At 38.2% G+C, this 17937-nt stretch overlaps 2 protein-coding genes and 1 long non-coding RNA gene across 3 annotated transcripts; 1 reads left to right on the forward strand and 2 right to left on the reverse strand.

The window, feature by feature from the left end:
* Positions 1–107: 107 nt before the first annotated feature.
* Positions 108–16977, forward strand: LOC113466533 (cytochrome c oxidase subunit 3-like). The gene is given in 4 exon segments (XM_026822043.1): positions 108–126; positions 840–958; positions 4146–4288; positions 16548–16977. Coding segments are annotated over 4 exon segments (420 nt in total). The 3' UTR covers positions 16687–16977.
* Positions 1085–2333, reverse strand: LOC113466531. The gene is made up of 2 exons (XR_003390907.1): positions 1891–2333; positions 1085–1686 (listed from the first exon to the last, which is right to left on the reverse strand). It is a non-coding gene; the product is annotated as an uncharacterized LOC113466531 (long non-coding RNA).
* LOC103507093 (Krueppel-like factor 10) lies at positions 3728–5490 on the reverse strand. The gene is made up of 2 exons (XM_017443177.2): positions 4609–5490; positions 3728–4366 (listed from the first exon to the last, which is right to left on the reverse strand). The coding sequence occupies exons 1-2, from the start codon at positions 5474–5476 to the stop codon at positions 4080–4082; spliced, it is 1155 nt and encodes a 384-aa protein (XP_017298666.1). The 5' UTR covers positions 5477–5490; the 3' UTR covers positions 3728–4079.
* Positions 16978–17937: the final 960 nt, after the last annotated feature.

The following is a 17937-nucleotide window of genomic DNA, read 5'->3' on the forward strand; positions in this document are numbered from 1 at the left end:
CTAGAACTTCGGAATTTCGCAGGTATAATAAGGAAGTATAGGTTAACATATGGTCCAAATTTCGTGAGATTACATTGAAAATTGACGGAGTTACGATAGGGGTCAAAATGCGTCGAAATGCTTCGTGTAATATACACACTGGCGTGCTCAGGCCGGAACTTGGCCTTGCGCACTGCCGTGCGCCTAGATATCCGCATCAAAAATCAAAAAGTTAATTAAGGTTTTTTTTTAATTTCAAACAGGCTCCGAGAAAAACATTAAGCATAAATTCTGGGACACCCTGTATGTACCTAACTAAAGCTGTTATTCCCATGGATGTATGAATTTATATTCATACCTCCATGGTTATTCCGGATTCGGATCTACATTTATGAAAGAGTAAACCCTGACTCATTCATTAATAATCAACGCACAGCCGAGACGGCTGGACCGATTTTGATGAAACTTCGAGAATAGCTTTCTTTTAATTTGAATAGGCCTACTAAGAACGGATTTTCCGAAACTCGCAGTGGTTTCCAAACTATGACCAAAAAACTACTAAAAATCGTTCATAATCAAGTACAGCCGAAACGGCAGTACCGATTTTGATGAAACTTCGAGAATAGCTTGCTTTTGATTTGAATAGGCCCACTAAGAACGGATTTTCCGAAACTCGCAGTGGTTTCCAAACTATGAACAAAAACTACTAAAAATCGACCCATGCCAAAACGGGAGGGCCAATTTACATGAAGTTCTTAATTTAACACTATTTATTGTCTTATTTTTCAATATCAAAAAAACTTATTCAATAACAATGAGAATAATCACAACAACACTAATTATATTTTTATGATGACGAGACATTCAACGAGAAAGAACATTTCAAGGAAATCACACAAAAATAGTTATAATTTCAATAAAATATGGGATAATTCTGTGTATTAGATCTGAAATTCTGTTTTTCTTTAGATTCTGTTGTGTATTGGCTTGAGTTTGTGATCTGATTTTGGCCATCTTCATGTTTAGATCTTTGATGTTAGTTTGCTCTCAGTATTAAAAAGAAGCTATTCCATCCAACCACTTTGCTCCCACATCTATAAACATCCCTGGTCTAAAGCTGTTCAATGATGAATTATTAGCTAATGTCTAACGGCACGTAATATTGCAAAAAATGGGTCTTCTGAGGTAATATTCTGATGGTAGAACGTTCCATTCAACATTATCAGATTGATGTAATGTGATTTGACTTGATTAATTTCTCTCACATGAAAAAATGGCTACATTTTAGCACGTGCCATCTCTAGGAAACTAAATTAGATTTTCATACATTTTAGACAAATAGCTAATTGGTTATTTGTCTAGTTAACATTTGAATAATTTGATTGATTGGAAATTTCGATTAGAGTCATCAACCTCTTGATCCAATTCTTTCAAATTGATTTCTCAAAATTTCATGAAACCCAAAGTAATGAAATATGTACAACCTAGCTAAGTTTGTGAGTCCTAGTTTGTATTGTGGAAATCATAAAAAGTGAAAATATCGATGATATTTTCTAATATCTACAATTTTACAATTGAAAGTTCTACTTAAAGAACGTCTATGACATGATATTAAATTATTTTGTATGAGTTAATTATATTACAAGAGACAAGTTTAGAGTCGTTTTGGACTAATCTTTGAGTTTTGATTAGGATATAAATAGGAACCTTGTGTTTATTGGAAAAATAGGAGTTCTTTTGTGAGATAGTCTGTTGTATCATTTAGGTAGGTTAGCACAGAGTGTGTACATGTACATCCATTAGATATGCACATACAAATGTTGCCTACCTACAGACATTGTACCCTTGTAGACTAAATTTCACGTTTCTCCTAATATTGCACACCGTAAATCTTGCTACATAAATAGGAACCTTGTGTTTATTGGAAAAATAGGAGTTCTTTTGTGAGATAGTCTGTTGTATCATTTAGGTAGGTTAGCACAGAGTGTGTACAATGTACATGTACATCCATTAGATATGCTCATACAAATGTTGCCTACCTACAGACATTGTACCCTTGTAGACTAAATTTCACGTTTCTCCTAATATTGCACACCATAAATCTTGCTATTGTTTGAAAAATTGCACAACTTCTGGTGAACCTACTAAGGGACCATATGCTTTTCAGAAAATGTTCTCTTGGTGTGAGATTTCACAAGAAGAGTCCTTGAGCAGCTACAAGATGATACAAAGTGGAGTGAAACTTTGCACGGTTATTGGTGTCAGAGTAGCACTGAATTACTGATGAGTGACGAAGTTACGTCAACGGATCTTTTAAATCAACAGAATACTCGTAGAAGTGCGGAAGTAGCTACTTCTAAGATCAAGAGTAAAGACCTACTAAGCGAAAAAGGACGAGGAAATTGTGACCTTCTCATGTGGTGGGACATAGAACCGTCATACGGTCAATACGCGCTATTGGGTATTCACAAAACTAAGTTGATCGTCGATCAACATTGCGGGACGTTGATCAACATTGTGAGACCTCATGTAAACTCAAGCAAAATGATCAAAATGAGCTTTCGAATTAGGTACTATTTATAGGAAGCTAGGAAGTTCAAATTTGCACTTCTTAGTTCTTAGCAAATAAAATAAGCAGCGTAGGTACCTATATTTTTTATGTCAGCAACAATGGCAAAGTCTCAGTACTAGTGCGATGTTACTTGATTTATAAGCTGATAAAACCGCTTGCAAAGTACCCTACTTGTTGGCTTTTCAATTTTTTTTTTATCCGGGTTTTTTCAGCAGGTTTTTTTCTGCATTTTTTCTTCTCTCCAACTGAGAAAACACTTATCAATAAACCTGATGTCCAATGAACAACATGTGTACACATGTAATTTATTCTTTTATTGCGTAACCTATGTTAAAGAAGAACGTTCGATTTTACAAGACTCTGTTATACATAAGTACATAGGTTTTACCCAGAGAATTCAATGTTCTGAGTCGAAATCATACCGCTATTCTCCTATTAGGCTTAGGTACATAGGTAATATTAGGAAGAATTACAAGGTGACAATGAATTTACAAGGCCTACAAGGAAGAATAACAAGGCCTAAAGGAAGAATTACAAGGCCTATAATGAAGAATTACATTTACAAGGAAGAATGCCTACAAGGTGACAATGCGGTGTTGGGGCACGGATCAGCTTGGTCTGAAACTTTTGAATCCACATAATACCTATACTATAGGTACCTATTCCAATTTTAGCATCTCCACTAATTTTCATGAGGCTTGGGGTTTAGGCATCTCCACTAATTCACATGAAGATGGAGTTTAGACATCTCCACTAATTTTCACATGAAGCTCGGAGTTTATGCATCTTGACTAATTTATAAGAAGATGGAATTTTCCCGTCGATATATGTACATAATTCAAATGGGTATGTTCCGCCTTTACCTACTAATATTCATTTTTCACTTTCTTTCCCAACAAAATAGGTACCTACGCAAGTTTATTTATTAACAATTCATGAACAAATTGAACAACCATTTCATAATAGGTCTAACTGGTATAAGGTATTTAAATGCTTAATAATGACGGAGTAAATATACCTATGTAGTAGAACAAAGACCAGAGGAAAATAGAGAGAGAGAGAGAGAGAGAGAGAGAGAGAGAGAGAGAGAGAGAGAGAGAGAGAGAGAGAGAGAGAGAGATGTGCTCTTGAGCAGCTACAAGATGATACAAATTGGAGTGAAACATTGCACGGTTATTGGTGTCAGAGTAGCACTGAATTACTGATGAGTGACGAAGTTACATCAACGGATCTTTTAAATCAACAGAATACTCGTAGAAGTGCAGAAGTAGCTACTTCTAAGATCAAGAAGAGGATGGAGCATCCCTATACCGCAGCAATGGTACCGTTTAAGGAAAAAAAAAAGTTTGCTGATTGCCATGTTATTTTTTCCGATTGGAATGAAATCCAAAATTCACGACCTTCGATTGTGGTTCGTCGATTCTCTCTTTGATCTTAGCGCTACTCTCAACCACCGTGCTGACAGACTATCTCGGAAGAACATCCTATTGAGCTAGATAGTTACCCAGGACACTGGCTGCGTTAGGTCCTATGCTGGCACTGGATGTGGTAGGTTGGTCACCATCATATTGAACGCCACGTTGGCATTCCTGAGGACATTGCTCGGGGTTCCTATGTTACTCGGGGTTATCGCGCCATCCTTGCTGTGACGTTTGACATGTTTGGCCAGATGGTCGGACCGCATAAACCGCCGGTTGCAGATGGAGCAGCCGAATTTCTTCTCGCCCGTGTGCGTACGCTTGTGGCGGGATAACTCGTCGGAGCGAGAGAAGCGGCGACCACAGCCGGTCCATTGACACAGGAATGGGCGCTCTCCTGGAAACCAAACAAGGAATAGGACGCATTAGATAAAGTGCATGACGGCCTGATCGGACAAGGTTGACGTAAGGAAAGGAGATGAAAGTGGTCTAACACATTTAGGAGTTTGAATAAGAATCAAATTATTCCATATTTATGTATCTAAACTCCATTTGTATACATACATCTACTCGTGCCATTCAAAGGCATTTACGTGTAACATAATAGAAATGGAGATTAGGTAGATCTCTGATATTTACCTGTATGAGTTCTCATGTGAGCTTTGAGATGTGAAGACTTGAAGTAATTCTTTCCGCAGTTCTCATAGTTGCACTCGAAGATTCTTCTCCGGGGGTCATTGGTTGCTGGTTTGTTTGATTTTTTGATTTTATTACTGGTAACGATTTCCTTATTTTCACGAGGCGGTTGCGCAAAAAACAAAAACGACGGACAATTACTTTTAACACTATTCACTGGTTTTTTATCAAAAATAAACAGAGGCGAACTTTTATCAACAGGAATAAAAGAGCCTCCGGTAAATATCACAGTCTGAGGTCCAGGGCCATAAGATGGCGAGCTAGGATTTGGGTTCGGCAACATGTCCGGAAATCCATTGCTAATACTTTGAGCTATGTTGAGATTCTGAGATCTTGGAAGAGCAGGTACAAAAGAGGTCATGTCAGCGCATGTGGTTGAAGCATCCATTTGAATATTAGCTTGGAATGCTTCGTTTTCTGAGGCTTCTAAGGGTACGCACGTTGATTTTGTGTTGACGCATGCGTTCTTAGTCTCATGATTAGCAGCTTCTTCCGAGGTCTCTTTATCGCGGTTGGTGTCTTTGCTCTCCACAAATATCATCTCTTTCCGGTCGCTCATCTTATATTTCAAACTCTTGAGAATGTTGTACGAGGTTTCCTCGTTGTTCATCTGAACACACTTCTTCCTCATGTCTTGGACGTTCAACATTTTCTTCAGACTGATATCCTTGATTTGCTTGGGCTTCATCTCGCGGATTCCAAAAGGGTCAGGGATGCAGGTTCCGTCCTTGTTGACTTTCATGATGACGGATACTGGAATGCTAGTGGTTGACAGGAGAGGACTAGGGGTCCTTGGAGGCGTAGAGTTCATGAGAATCTGCAACAATCAATTCAAGAAATACCAAATCCCATTAGTAATGTCAAAATTGAATAATATATTCACTTTTAAGGATAGAAAAGTACATAGTTTCCTTTCTTTACTGCAGAGTACATAAGTAGTTTTAAACTTTCATTTAGGAAACCTACAAGTGCAACTTAATGAGATGAAAGTGCCATTTACATATATGTCGATTTAAAGTCGAGGATTTCTTATTACTTTCCTTATCCTATTTGATCGTATTCGATTCCCGGGTAAGGAGAAAAATGCGACCTATCTAGGTGCAACCGATCTAGATCTAAGATCTGAAGTATTCAATTGGTTCAATGAAAACTTCCCGAAAAAAAAATCTTGACAGTTTGCAAAAATTTCCTGACAATTTGCAAAAAGTTCCGAACAGTTTGCAAGAAATTCCTGACAGTTTGCAAAAAATTCCCTTGTCCACTAACTTTACTATGAATATAGGTACCCACAAACTATTATCGATATGATGACCAACTCCACTAAAGTAACTCCTATTATGATTTACAACCAATATTGGCTCTGTTGGCCCTTGTCCACTAACTCAACAAGTCTATGGCTATCTAACTAAATCCAATGTTACAGGGGGGTTGATTTTTGGGCAATCTTCCCAAGATTTCTGCACACGGTAGTGAGTTAGTGACCACGGTAAGTTATTGATAGAATTAATATCAATGTCCTTGTATAGCCATAAACATTGTGAGAAGTTGAGGCGGTTCACTAACTCAACAAGTCTATGGCTATCTAACTAAATCCAATGTTACAGGGGGGTTGATTTTTGGGCAAGCTTCCCAAGATTCCTGCACACGGCAGTGAGTTAGTGACCACGGTAAGTTATTGATAGAATTAATATCAATGTCCTTGTATAGCCATAAACATTGTGAGAAGTTGAGGCGGTTTATTCAAGAATGGGCCAAGAAAATCGCGTTTTGAGTAAACCCACTTCAACGTTTTCGATTTTGTTCGAAATGAGCTTTGATAGAGGTTTTTCTGAGGTTTGATAGAGGGAATTGTAACTGCTAAGGACTTATCATCCCGAAACCGAAGAGACTGAGGACAGGATAGAGGAGAAAGCCAGCCGTTCTGGGAACGAACCGTGTCCGTTTAGGATCAAATCCGCTCCGGTAATCGAACACGCGACCTAGCGCTTACAAGACAGACGCGCTACCCTCCAAGCTAATTAGATTGGCAAGAAGAAGAAGAAGGAGGAGAAGAAAAAGAAGAAGAAGAAGAAGAAGAAGAAGAAGAAGAAGAAGAAGAAGAAGAAGAAGAAAAAAGTCGAAATAAAACTGGGAACTTGCTTCGTTCATTCTGTTCATTCTGTTATCAAGTTGTTATTACTATCTATCATTTTGTGTAAAGGTACTCGTAGGTAGGTAATAGGTAGAAAGATATTGCAAGAATTTCTCATAAAATTCTGAGTAGTTTTCTCCATTATTTTTCCCCGTAAAATGTACACCTAAGGGTAAGTAATAAGTATACAAGATTAGTTATTATAACTACCTACATTCTTTTTACTTTCCTTTTACAAAGTAAATACTTACATACCTACCTATGAACCTTATGTATATACAATATAGGTAGGTTAAGTACCTATATACTTACCTAAAAGATAAGACAGACTAGCAGGAGTACTTAAGTATGTATCTAGCTCTAGAAAGTAATTTATTAAATGCTATTATGCAATCTCAGTTAGCATTTTATCTATCAAGGTAATTAAATAATTAGGCAATTAAAATTATATTTTATATAAAATACCTAGAGATATACATCAATAAAATATTGTAAAATAAATAAATACAGTCGAACCTGTCTAAGTGGGAATCTAAGGGACCGACAATTTTTTCCCACTTATCATATAAATCCAAGTGCCCTATCCTAGAGTATTTCTAGAATCATTGGCATACCAGAGGCATATAAATCCAAGTGCCCTATCCTAGAGTCATTGGCATACCAGAGGCACACCGGCTCACTGCCTTATTAGCACAGGGCGGGGGATTGAACTGGCATAACGAGCCAACCAAACGACGACCTTTGGCAAGCTCTTCGGCGCGATAAAACCGTCGCGACCTTGGGACCACACGATACTGAAGACGTAAAAGTTATAATTTATCGCCCTATCCTAGAGTCATTGGCATACCAGAGGCACACCGGATCACTGCCTTATTAGCACAGGGCGGGGGATTGAACTGGCATAACGAGCCAACCAAGCGACGACCTTTGGCAAGCTCTTCGGCGCGATAAAACCGTCGCGACCTTGGGACCACACGATACTGAAGACGTAAAAGTTATAATTTATGGGTTTCCTGATTCGATAGTCAGAGAGTATCAGAGTCGATACCAGCAGAAGCCACTCCTTATGTAGCGACCAGTGGCGGCGGTATTGGTGAACAAACGAAAATTCTAGCCAGCCTAGTTAGCATGGAGGGTAGCGCGTTTGTCTTGTAAGCGCTAGGTCGAGGGTTCAATCCCGCCCGGAGCGGATTTTATCCTAATCAGATAAGGTTCGTTCTCGGAACGGCTCTTCGGTTTCGATAGGGCCTTTACAGGTCCGTCTATCAAACTTTTATTTTTCTTCCCCCGAGTGATTTCTAACGTATCGATCTAAAGTAAAATTTAGCAAGCATAGTTATTTTACGTTCTTCCCCCTAGGTGCTTCATAATATGTAGTTATTCTGCCCCCTAGGTGCTTCATTCTCAGCACATGTTTGTCTAGTTGAAACTGTCTGGTCTAGGCATGTTCTTGGCATTTGGCTTGCTAGATCTTGACCACCCTAGTTTGGAACGTAGCCTGACTCGTAGGCTATAGGTCGCTGGTTCGAATCTCGCCCGAAGCTGAAGTCTATTGTTACAGTTTCCTATATGTAACCTCCGCAGTTACAGTTCCTTAGATCCAAAATAGGACTTTTTTATGTTCATCAAAGTAGGTAGCTTAGTGCGTTTTTTTTCTTTTTTTTTTTAGTAATTGTTTGTTTTTTTATGTGTTTTATTTAAAGAGGAGATTAACAATTTAAGTCCTATTCCTAATTGTGGTTTTTACTTTGAGATTAAGATGACCTATTATGGCATCAAACAGTCAAACTATAATAAAAATCTGGTGTGAACATCACACGACTTTCCTTATCCTATTGAATGATGCTTATTTGAGTGTTCTTTTACCCTAACTTTTATACAGGTCCGTCTATCAAACTTTTATTTTTCTTCCCCCGAGTGATTTCTAACGTATCGATCTAAAGTAAAATTTAGCAAGCATCAGGTATATTAAGAATTCAAACGTTCCTAATTTGCCCAACTTTATCCTAACGGTCTAAATGTATCCTAACATTACTTTCCGGATTCCGGTACTTTCTCCGTTATTACATCCTTATTTCTACCCTCTTTCCCCACTGACCCCCATTCTCCCAAGCATAGATCCTACACTGGTTAAGTTAATCATAAACACCTAGTCATAATCGCATAATAGTTATTAGTTATTTTACGTTCTTCCCCCTAGGTGCTTCATAATATGTAGTTATTCTGCCCTCTAGGTGCTTCATTCTCAGCATATGTTTGTCTAATAGTTGAAACTGTCTGGTCTAGGCGGGTTCTTGGCATCTGACTTGCTAGATCTTGACCACCTTAGTTTGGAACGTAGCCTGACTCGTAGGCTATAGGTCGCGGGTTCGAATCTCGCCCGAAGCTGAAGTCTATTGTTACAGTTTCCTATATGTAACCTCCGCAGTTACAGTTCCTTAGATCCAAAATAGGAAATTTATTCTTTTATTGCCTACGTTAGAGAAGAACATTCGATTTTACAAGACTCTGTTATACATACGATGAGTCAATGACAAAGCTTTTTTTTTAAGAGGTTTGATAGAGGGAACTGTACCTAACTACTAAGGTCTTATCGTCCCGAAAACGAAGAGAGAAGGAAGACACAGAGGAGAAAGCTAGCCGTGAATCGGGAATCGAACCCGCGGCCTAGCGCTTACAAGGCAGACGCGCTTCCAACCAAGCTAACTAGGCTGGCAATGAACTATGTGCATCAAGTAGGTAGCTTAGTACATTTCTTTTTTTTTTTAGTAATTGTGGTTTTTACTTTATTTATTTATACAAATTTACGGATTTAAAAAGAAAAAATCCATTTTTACAAATTACAGAGACTAATATAGGGTACCTACTTAGAACTAAGCTTACGTACTAATTAATATTAATAAAAATCTATTAAAAAGAGAAGAAGAAGAAGTAGGTATGTAGGTAGATATAATGTAGAATTGTAGATAACCAACTTTGAGATTAAGATGACCTATTATGGTAGAAGTAGTCATGGGGCATAGCGCTGACTTGAGCAATATTCTACACAACAAAGTCGGGCGGGCAAAGTGGACCTCATAATACTATTCAACAACATGAAACAGCTCTTGTAATAATGATAGTCATGGGGCATAGCGCTGACTTGAGCAATATTCTACACAACAAAGTCGGGCGGGCAAAGTGGACCTCATAATACTATTCAACAACATGAAACAGACTACTACATACTATTGAGCAGTAGGGCTAAACATTTGAGACATTGGAACTAGTCACGGAATTATAACAAACGTAGAAAAGTTCAACTTGGTCGCCGATGCAATACCCGAGTTCAAAATGCACCAACACATAAAAAGAAAAATATGTTACCTAGTATTTACATTAAAGAGGTCTGTAAGTACATAATAGAAGACTTTAAGAATTAATAAATGGAGCAGTTGCAAATGGGTAAAAATTACAAATAAATGGTCGATTCCTATGTAAAAAGTTGGGAAAAATCCAGGTAAATTTAAGAATTAATAAATGGAGCAGTTGCAAATGGGTAAAAATTACAAATAAATGGTCGATTCCTATGTAAAAAGTTGGGAAAAATCCAAATCTGAGGTCAAAACTCCGAAAAATAAATGTACTTAAAAGGTCTAAAATTCAAATTTTATTTTCCGTTCTAATGAAAGAGTTCAAAGATGTGTGACGTCAGACTTTACTTTATTTATCTCGGGATCTAGAAGTCGTAGAAGAAAAAGAAAAGTTCCGTTGGTCCTCATTATTCCTGCTCTATGACTGAAACATCACCCAAGTAAGCGCAACTGTTCTATTGTGAAGAAAAAGAAAAGTTCCGTTGGTCCTCATTATTCCTGCTCTATGACTGAAACATCACCCAAGTAAGCGCAACTGTTCTATTGTAGACTTTATTACTCAGAAAAGGCTAAACTATTCATCAAATCTCCTTTATGTGGCAAAAATGTGTACCTACCAAATCTATCAAAATCAGACAAACCATTCAAAAGAACAAACTTTACTTCTTTAGAGACCTGAGACACACGAAACTTCAGACCAAGTATGTATTCGTACCCACGCCATATTATGTTTTCAGCAAGAATTTATAAAGCGAGAAGATAAAAACATGACGACGATGAACTGAGGATAAAACAATCAAGTATCGAGAACTCGGCTATAAAATTCCAATAGGAAAAGAAGAACTGGTTTGTCAGAAAACATGGAGGAAACTGGAGTGAATTTGTTTTGAAATCAAGTGAATGTGATGAACTCAGGTCGAATCAAGATAAAGATAAAAAAGTTATACCCTGGAAAGTAGACAAACATACATCCCTTACTACAGGGTTTATACGCTTTCCCCGCAATGAAATTCCATGACTATTCAAGAAAATTTCCATGAATTTTCCAGAAAATTGGGGCGCGGAGGTACTTGAAAATCAGTAAGATTACCCTTTAAAAAAATATACAATATGCAGAACGTCAATGAATATGAGAAGGAATGAGCCGCAGGCCGTTTTTCGGAAATTCTTGATATTTAATTTGAATATTTTTGGCACCTGGTGGCAAACTCCATGATTTTTCCAGGTTTTCTTTAAATTTCTACGATTTTAAATGACTTTTCCATGACTTTTTGAGGATTTTCAGATTCCATGACTTTTCCAGTTTTTCCAGGTCGCGTTTAAGTCCTGTACTAGTGTACTACAAACAAGTCACCCCAGGACAAGGTAAACCCTTTACTCTTTGACAAATGGAGTTTGCCAGAAGACATGTTTGTGATGTATTCCAATCTACTCAACCCCGAACACAAAAAGAAATAGAGCTTGGAGCTGGAAAGGTCACGAGATTGTCCAAACGGTCACCCAACCGGATACTCACCAAGCACAACGCTGCTTACCTTCAGTGATCATTCGAGAACTGATGTCATCAAATATTGCTACTGCCTACAAGGGAGGAAATATGGTCGGTATTTACATAATATATTCCTATTTTCGTTTACCTATATCGGATAATGGTAGGGTTCCCTGACCTTGGATGAGGTGTAATCTCAAGGATAAGGACAAGGTCGTTCACCTTTGTGTATTATCCTCCGGGAGAAGCAAGGATCAATAACATCCACCCACCCGACACATCCCACCTCCACCTACCTCAACACAGCTTACACAGCGCGCTCAGAGTTCATTCAACACAAAACACAAAAATAGTTCCAAACAACACTGAAAATGTCCAGCACTAATCCTCTATCTCTCTCTCTCTGCAAAGAGGTCCCAAGTGAGCAAACATAAAACACAACCCCCCAGCACATAATATTCACCTCCCCTTCCTTTCGTGCAAATTTCATCTACAAACGTCAACTAGTAGTTCAGTAAACTATAGAATTCATTCAAGGAGTCCCCACAGGTGCCCTAAAGGTCCAAAGGTTCGATTAGGCGAGAGAAAAGTAGAATTATTAGCTTTAGAATTGATGAAAAACCAACACTGAGGAAAAGAAAGGAAAAAACGTGTAGAAAACTAGCGAGCACCAATGTTTTTTTAGGTTAAAAAATTGGAATTTGCGAGAATAGAATGAATGTGGTGTGGTGGGACTGAAATGAGAAATGAAAAAAATCCAAAACACAACCCCCCAGCACATAATATTCACCTCCCCTTCCTTTCGTGCAAATTTCATCAACAAACGTCAACTAGTAGTTCAGTAAGTAAACTATAGAATTCATTCAAGGAGTCCCCACAGGTGCCCTAAAGGTCCAAAGGTTCGATTAGGCCTCAAATGAGCAACCCGAGATGCTAATAAAGTCTTGTAAGAACTGAAGCTCTAGCAATAGCAAGCACCATCCGTAGCTCAGTCCAGTCAAATTCAAATACGTAGATCATTTTCCATTATTTTATCCATAGAAATCAATCCAGCTTTGACCACAATGCTAATCATCTTAAAATCCATTTGGAGACCGTAACTTTTTAACCAAAGTTCATGGCACAACAGACATATATCATCTTCACAATAATATCAGTCTTACTCATTAGTTTATTACTCATACTTTGCTATGAGTTTCAGGGTGAACACTGAACAAGCTCGCTGCATTGCTGGTATGATTGAACAGGACGATTGACCGTCATACAAATAAGTAGTCTCATATTCATGATAACTTCAACAAATTGATTAGTAAGTTTAACAAATTGATATAAAATTATACATGAATTAATGATAAAACTCAGTTTTTCTAAGGTTTCCAGGGGTGGATTTGGTTTACCAGTGGTTAAAGTGACCCTTCAGAATGATAAAATACAAATAAGTATTAACTAATCAGTTGAATTAAAACAAATGTGTACAATACAATATGTTGTTGGAAATAAATAAGCAAGGTAAAGCAGGAGGAAAACATTTACAATGAAAATTGATTAGACATAGAATTACTTATGATGGAAAAAAATCGGACTGAAAACGTTACTTTTCTATTGGGATAAGGAAAGTAACAATACTTAAGTAATGGTTTATATAACAAGGGTCAGACTAGGAAGATTCCTCTCACATCCTACACTATGTCCGTGAGAGATACCTCTATGTCACCACCACGGTTCATAACAAAGAACCCCATCGAGGAAGTAAAAATTATGGCTATCTATATATATAAAAAAAAACTTGCAAATAGGTACAATATTGAAGTCGATCGATGCCAATTTTTGTTTCGTTGGTGAACACGGAGATAATTTATGGATGTCCTTCTTCAAAATTGACATCAGGTGACCTTCGGCTCCAAATGGGCAAAGAAGATACTAGATAGCGCGTGGCAGGTAGGAACATAACTAGCAGGACAAAGGTCAAGGATCTAATGCTAAGTGATTCGGGTGTCGGGTCCTATTTGGCCTAATCATGCTTTTTATTCGACCTTATGGTGGGTCCAGACTTGTGCAATGCAACGTGCAAAGCATCGTAATGCAATGCAACGTGCAATGCAACGTTGCATTGCACGTAAAATCAAATCTGACGAATGCGTACGTTTTTCATGTATCCGAGTCAAAAGTCAGTCAATAACTAGTAATGGCCTATAATAGGTACATCATTTGCATTGCACTGCACGATGTTTTGCAAACACGTCCAAACTAGTGCAACGCACATCAAAGACATTCGCCAGAAAACCGCCAACCTCTCGGATACCCACAAACGTTTGCTGCAATGTTCAAAAAACTTTGCTGCAACTTTCTCAAACACGTCCAAACTAACGAATTTCATTGCATTGCACAAGTCTGGACCCACCATTATAGTGATTGACGACAAACTCAGTGACCCCTAAAATTTAAGCTCGGTACACAAGCTATGGCCAGCCACTCATGTTCGGACGGTCTGACAGATGGCAGTCTGTCAGACAGTCCGAACGTGTGTGGCGAAAAAAGCTTCAGATCGCTGTCCCTCAGACGGTCTGAAAGACGCGGACTCTAGGTTTTTCCGCCACACACATTCCGACTCGGTCTGCCCAGACGGTAATATTTCGATAGCTTTAGGCAAGCCTAGTTAGCTTACTTGTCTGCCTTGTGAGCGCTATTCTCGGCCGGGGCGGATTTCATCCTGTGCCCTAAATCACCAAAGTATGGAAAAGTATTTACATTTCCATATTTCGATATGATTCGTCCAAATTCAAAATTCTGCTTTTCCATTGGCTATTACACTTGTAAGATACTTTTCCATACTTTGGTGATTTAGGGCACTGAAGGGATAAGGTTCGTTCTCGGAACGGCTGGCTTTCTCCTATCCTGTCTTCGTTCTCTCTTCGCTTTCAGGACGATAAGACCTTAGCCGTTACAGTTACATATAGAATCAAGTCTTTTCTACGACTTTAGAGCTTTAGATTAATCTAGAACCCGTCTTTAACTAGTGGGTAATACCTAACACCAGGTACCTACTTCAATTAGTTTTAATTTACCAGGTAAGTACCTAACTACAAGTTAGGTACCTAGGCACACGCTAGAAACTTGACTTATTGCGCAGCAGATATCTAAATAGGTATATATCTCTATTATGTATTTACCTATCTAAATAGGTACCTACCTACCTCTATCTACCGACTTAGATGCGAAAAAACTAGAAATAGGTAGGTACCTGCATTAAATACCCAAGTAGGTGGGTAAATAAATTATTACCAAGGAGGCATGTAGGTAATATGTTGTTATGAAGTCACTTGAGGTGCCAAGATCCATCACGAGTCTAGAGCATGCTACGACACAGACCCTGCACGCTAGACAAGCATGCTATGGGGGTTTCAACACGACGTTCTCCACTTTTCTCGATCTTGGGCGACGAGGACGCCCATTATTTTATCCATAGAAATCAATCCGGCTTTGACCACAATGCTAATCATCTTAAAATCCATTTGGAGACCGTAACTTTTTAACCAAAGTTCATGGCACAACAGACATATATCATCTTCACAATAATATCAGTCTTACTCATTAGTTTATTACTCATACTTTGCTATGAGTTTCAGGGTGAACACTGAACAAGCTCGCTGCATTGCTGGTATGATTGAACAGGACGATTGACCGTCATACAAATAAGTAGTCTCATATTCATGATAACTTCAACAAATTGATTAGTAAGTTTAACAAATTGATATAAAATTATACATGAATTAATGATAAAACTCAGTTTTTCTAAGGTTTCCAGGGGTGGATTTGGTTTACCAGTGGTTAAAGTGACCCTTCAGAATGATAAAATACAAATAAGTATTAACTAATCAGTTGAATTAAAACAAATGTGTACAATACAATATGTTGTTGGAAATAAATAAGCAAGGTAAAGCAGGAGGAAAACATTTACAATGAAAATTGATTAGACATAGAATTACTTATGATGGAAAAAAATCGGACTGAAAACGTTACTTTTCTATTGGGATAAGGAAAGTAACAATACTTAAGTAATGGTTTATATAACAAGGGTCAGACTAGGAAGATTCCTCTCACATCCTACACTATGTCCGTGAGAGATACCTCTATGTCACCACCACGGTTCATAACAAAGAACCCCATCGAGGCGTAGGTTGCAGGAAGTCAGTATCCTATCCTATTTTATTGCTAAGATTTTTCCAATATGTATTGAAAATTTGGCATGCGACGAGCAATCGTTTCAACTTTTCAAAACCACATCGCCATTCTTGCTATCCTACCTATATCTTCATCAAACTTGTCGTACCCCCAAGTCTAGTCTCATCGTATCTATTACTCCTTCATTAGAAGCATATTACTCCTAGTCTCTTTTTTTTTTAAGAGGTTTCCAGGCAAGGTTATCGACTTAGTATGAATGCTATCACGTGCACGCCGTATGTGTGTGTGCATGACAGGCGTGTGGGACGCGGCGTGCACAGCGCGTGCACACATGTGGTCACGCCTGTGACAGATAGAAGTCACCTGTCGAATATTGTCGTTAAATGGGGCACGACACAGAATTTGCGTTGTATTTGTGGAGGTTGTTTACTGTTTACCATGTTGTGACGGCGTGTATCTTGCAAATTTGGCTGCTCTATCTTGCGAGTATCTTGATTTAGTAGTTAAATTTTGCTGTTCAGGTGCAGCATATGCACGAGTACCTACTACCTACGTTCTGGATTTTTCATGAGAGTGTGTGCATTGGTGTCATGCGGTAAACTCCGTGGCCGAGTGGGTATCACACTAGGATTGCACGCCAAATATTCCGGGTTTGACTCCCGGAGGAATCAATATTACAGTCACCAACATTTGTGTTCTTTCTCGAATCAAACAGATTCTTCTGAAGATTTTTTCACCACAGACTTTCCCCTAATTATGTAATAGGACTGATATGACCCCCCCTTGATATTAAATCATTTAATCCAATAAATATTCCTCTTATAAACACAATCATTTTATTAAGATCAAGGATTTCTGTTACATGAGCACACCCAATATGTTTTAAGGTTGGATTAGGTTAGGTTTGGGTTAGGTTAGGCCCTCCCAAGTAAAAAACCCCTTTTTTGTGTTCAACAGTGATATTGTCTGATTGTGTCAAGTTGCCTATCCAATTATCTGAGCAATCTGAGCATACATAAATACCGATAGCCTCTAAGGTTGATTCCCGACCCATTTTGGGAAATTTTGAGGGAGGTATTTGGTAAACTCTAGCAGACAGCAGACAGAGGGATCCTTAGGGCCGAATTTTAAACTCGGATTATCATTTAATCCTGTATTGTTTTGTACAACGCTTATGGTACCTGAGATCAATCAGTGTGATTTCTCAATTATTTAGCCTTAAGATACATGGTATCTTAAGGCTAAATAATTGAGAAATCACACTCATTTAATCCTGTTCAGGATTAGCTTCTAGGAGAGCTATTCTATGTGGGAAAGTAATGTTGGACAATTAGTTTGACTAACTAAGACAGGAACTGAAAGTAATTTAGAAAAAAAATTCTTAAAACCTCTCCGAACACTCTAAGCCTAACCGCCCCTACAAGGTAATCCGGTTTTAAAATTCGACCCTTAGTTAACTCAGAGTAAGAAACTTACTCTGAGTTAGTTAACGAAAAAATTTTAAATTCAAAACGTAAAGAAACGTTTAAATCAGCTGTTTAAAAATCCAGATGAAGGAGGTTGATCTTGACTGGATTAATACTTGGCGCGTTATAGTGAAGCAACCCAGTGCGCGTTAGTTGAGTTCCTTTTCACCAAGTGCGTGTTAAATTTCTTATTGATTTTCTTTCTTTTCCCCTCTTTGAATACCCATGGAATTTTTTCTTATATAACTAAAGGCCGAAGAAACGATCATTCATGGACGGAGGAGAGGCAGAGGAGAAAAATGAATATCCGATGGAAACAACATCCCCAATACTGGCGGGTTCTCATGTACGGACCGTTGGCGCTGAAACTGACTTGTTGAATATGTCAATGAGAGCTGACAACCTGCAAACAGGAGAACAACCTCCGACTACGGTGGCTGAAACAGATATGATTACCCCGAGAATCAGTAAGAAAAGAAAGGCGGATGAAATGACGTTGTCACCAGTCCTCAACGATGAAATGAAAGAATACCTGAAGGAAGTCAATAAAATGTGCGTTGAAATGACCATACTACACAAACTAATTGAAAAAAAAAAACGTTGACACAAAGGTAGATTTAAAAAAAAAAAGAGGTTTGACAGAGGGAACTG

Source organism: Diaphorina citri, unplaced genomic scaffold (genome assembly GCF_000475195.1).
Source record: "Diaphorina citri unplaced genomic scaffold, Diaci psyllid genome assembly version 1.1 scaffold287, whole genome shotgun sequence".
Classification (NCBI taxonomy): Eukaryota; Metazoa; Arthropoda; class Insecta; order Hemiptera; family Psyllidae; genus Diaphorina; species Diaphorina citri.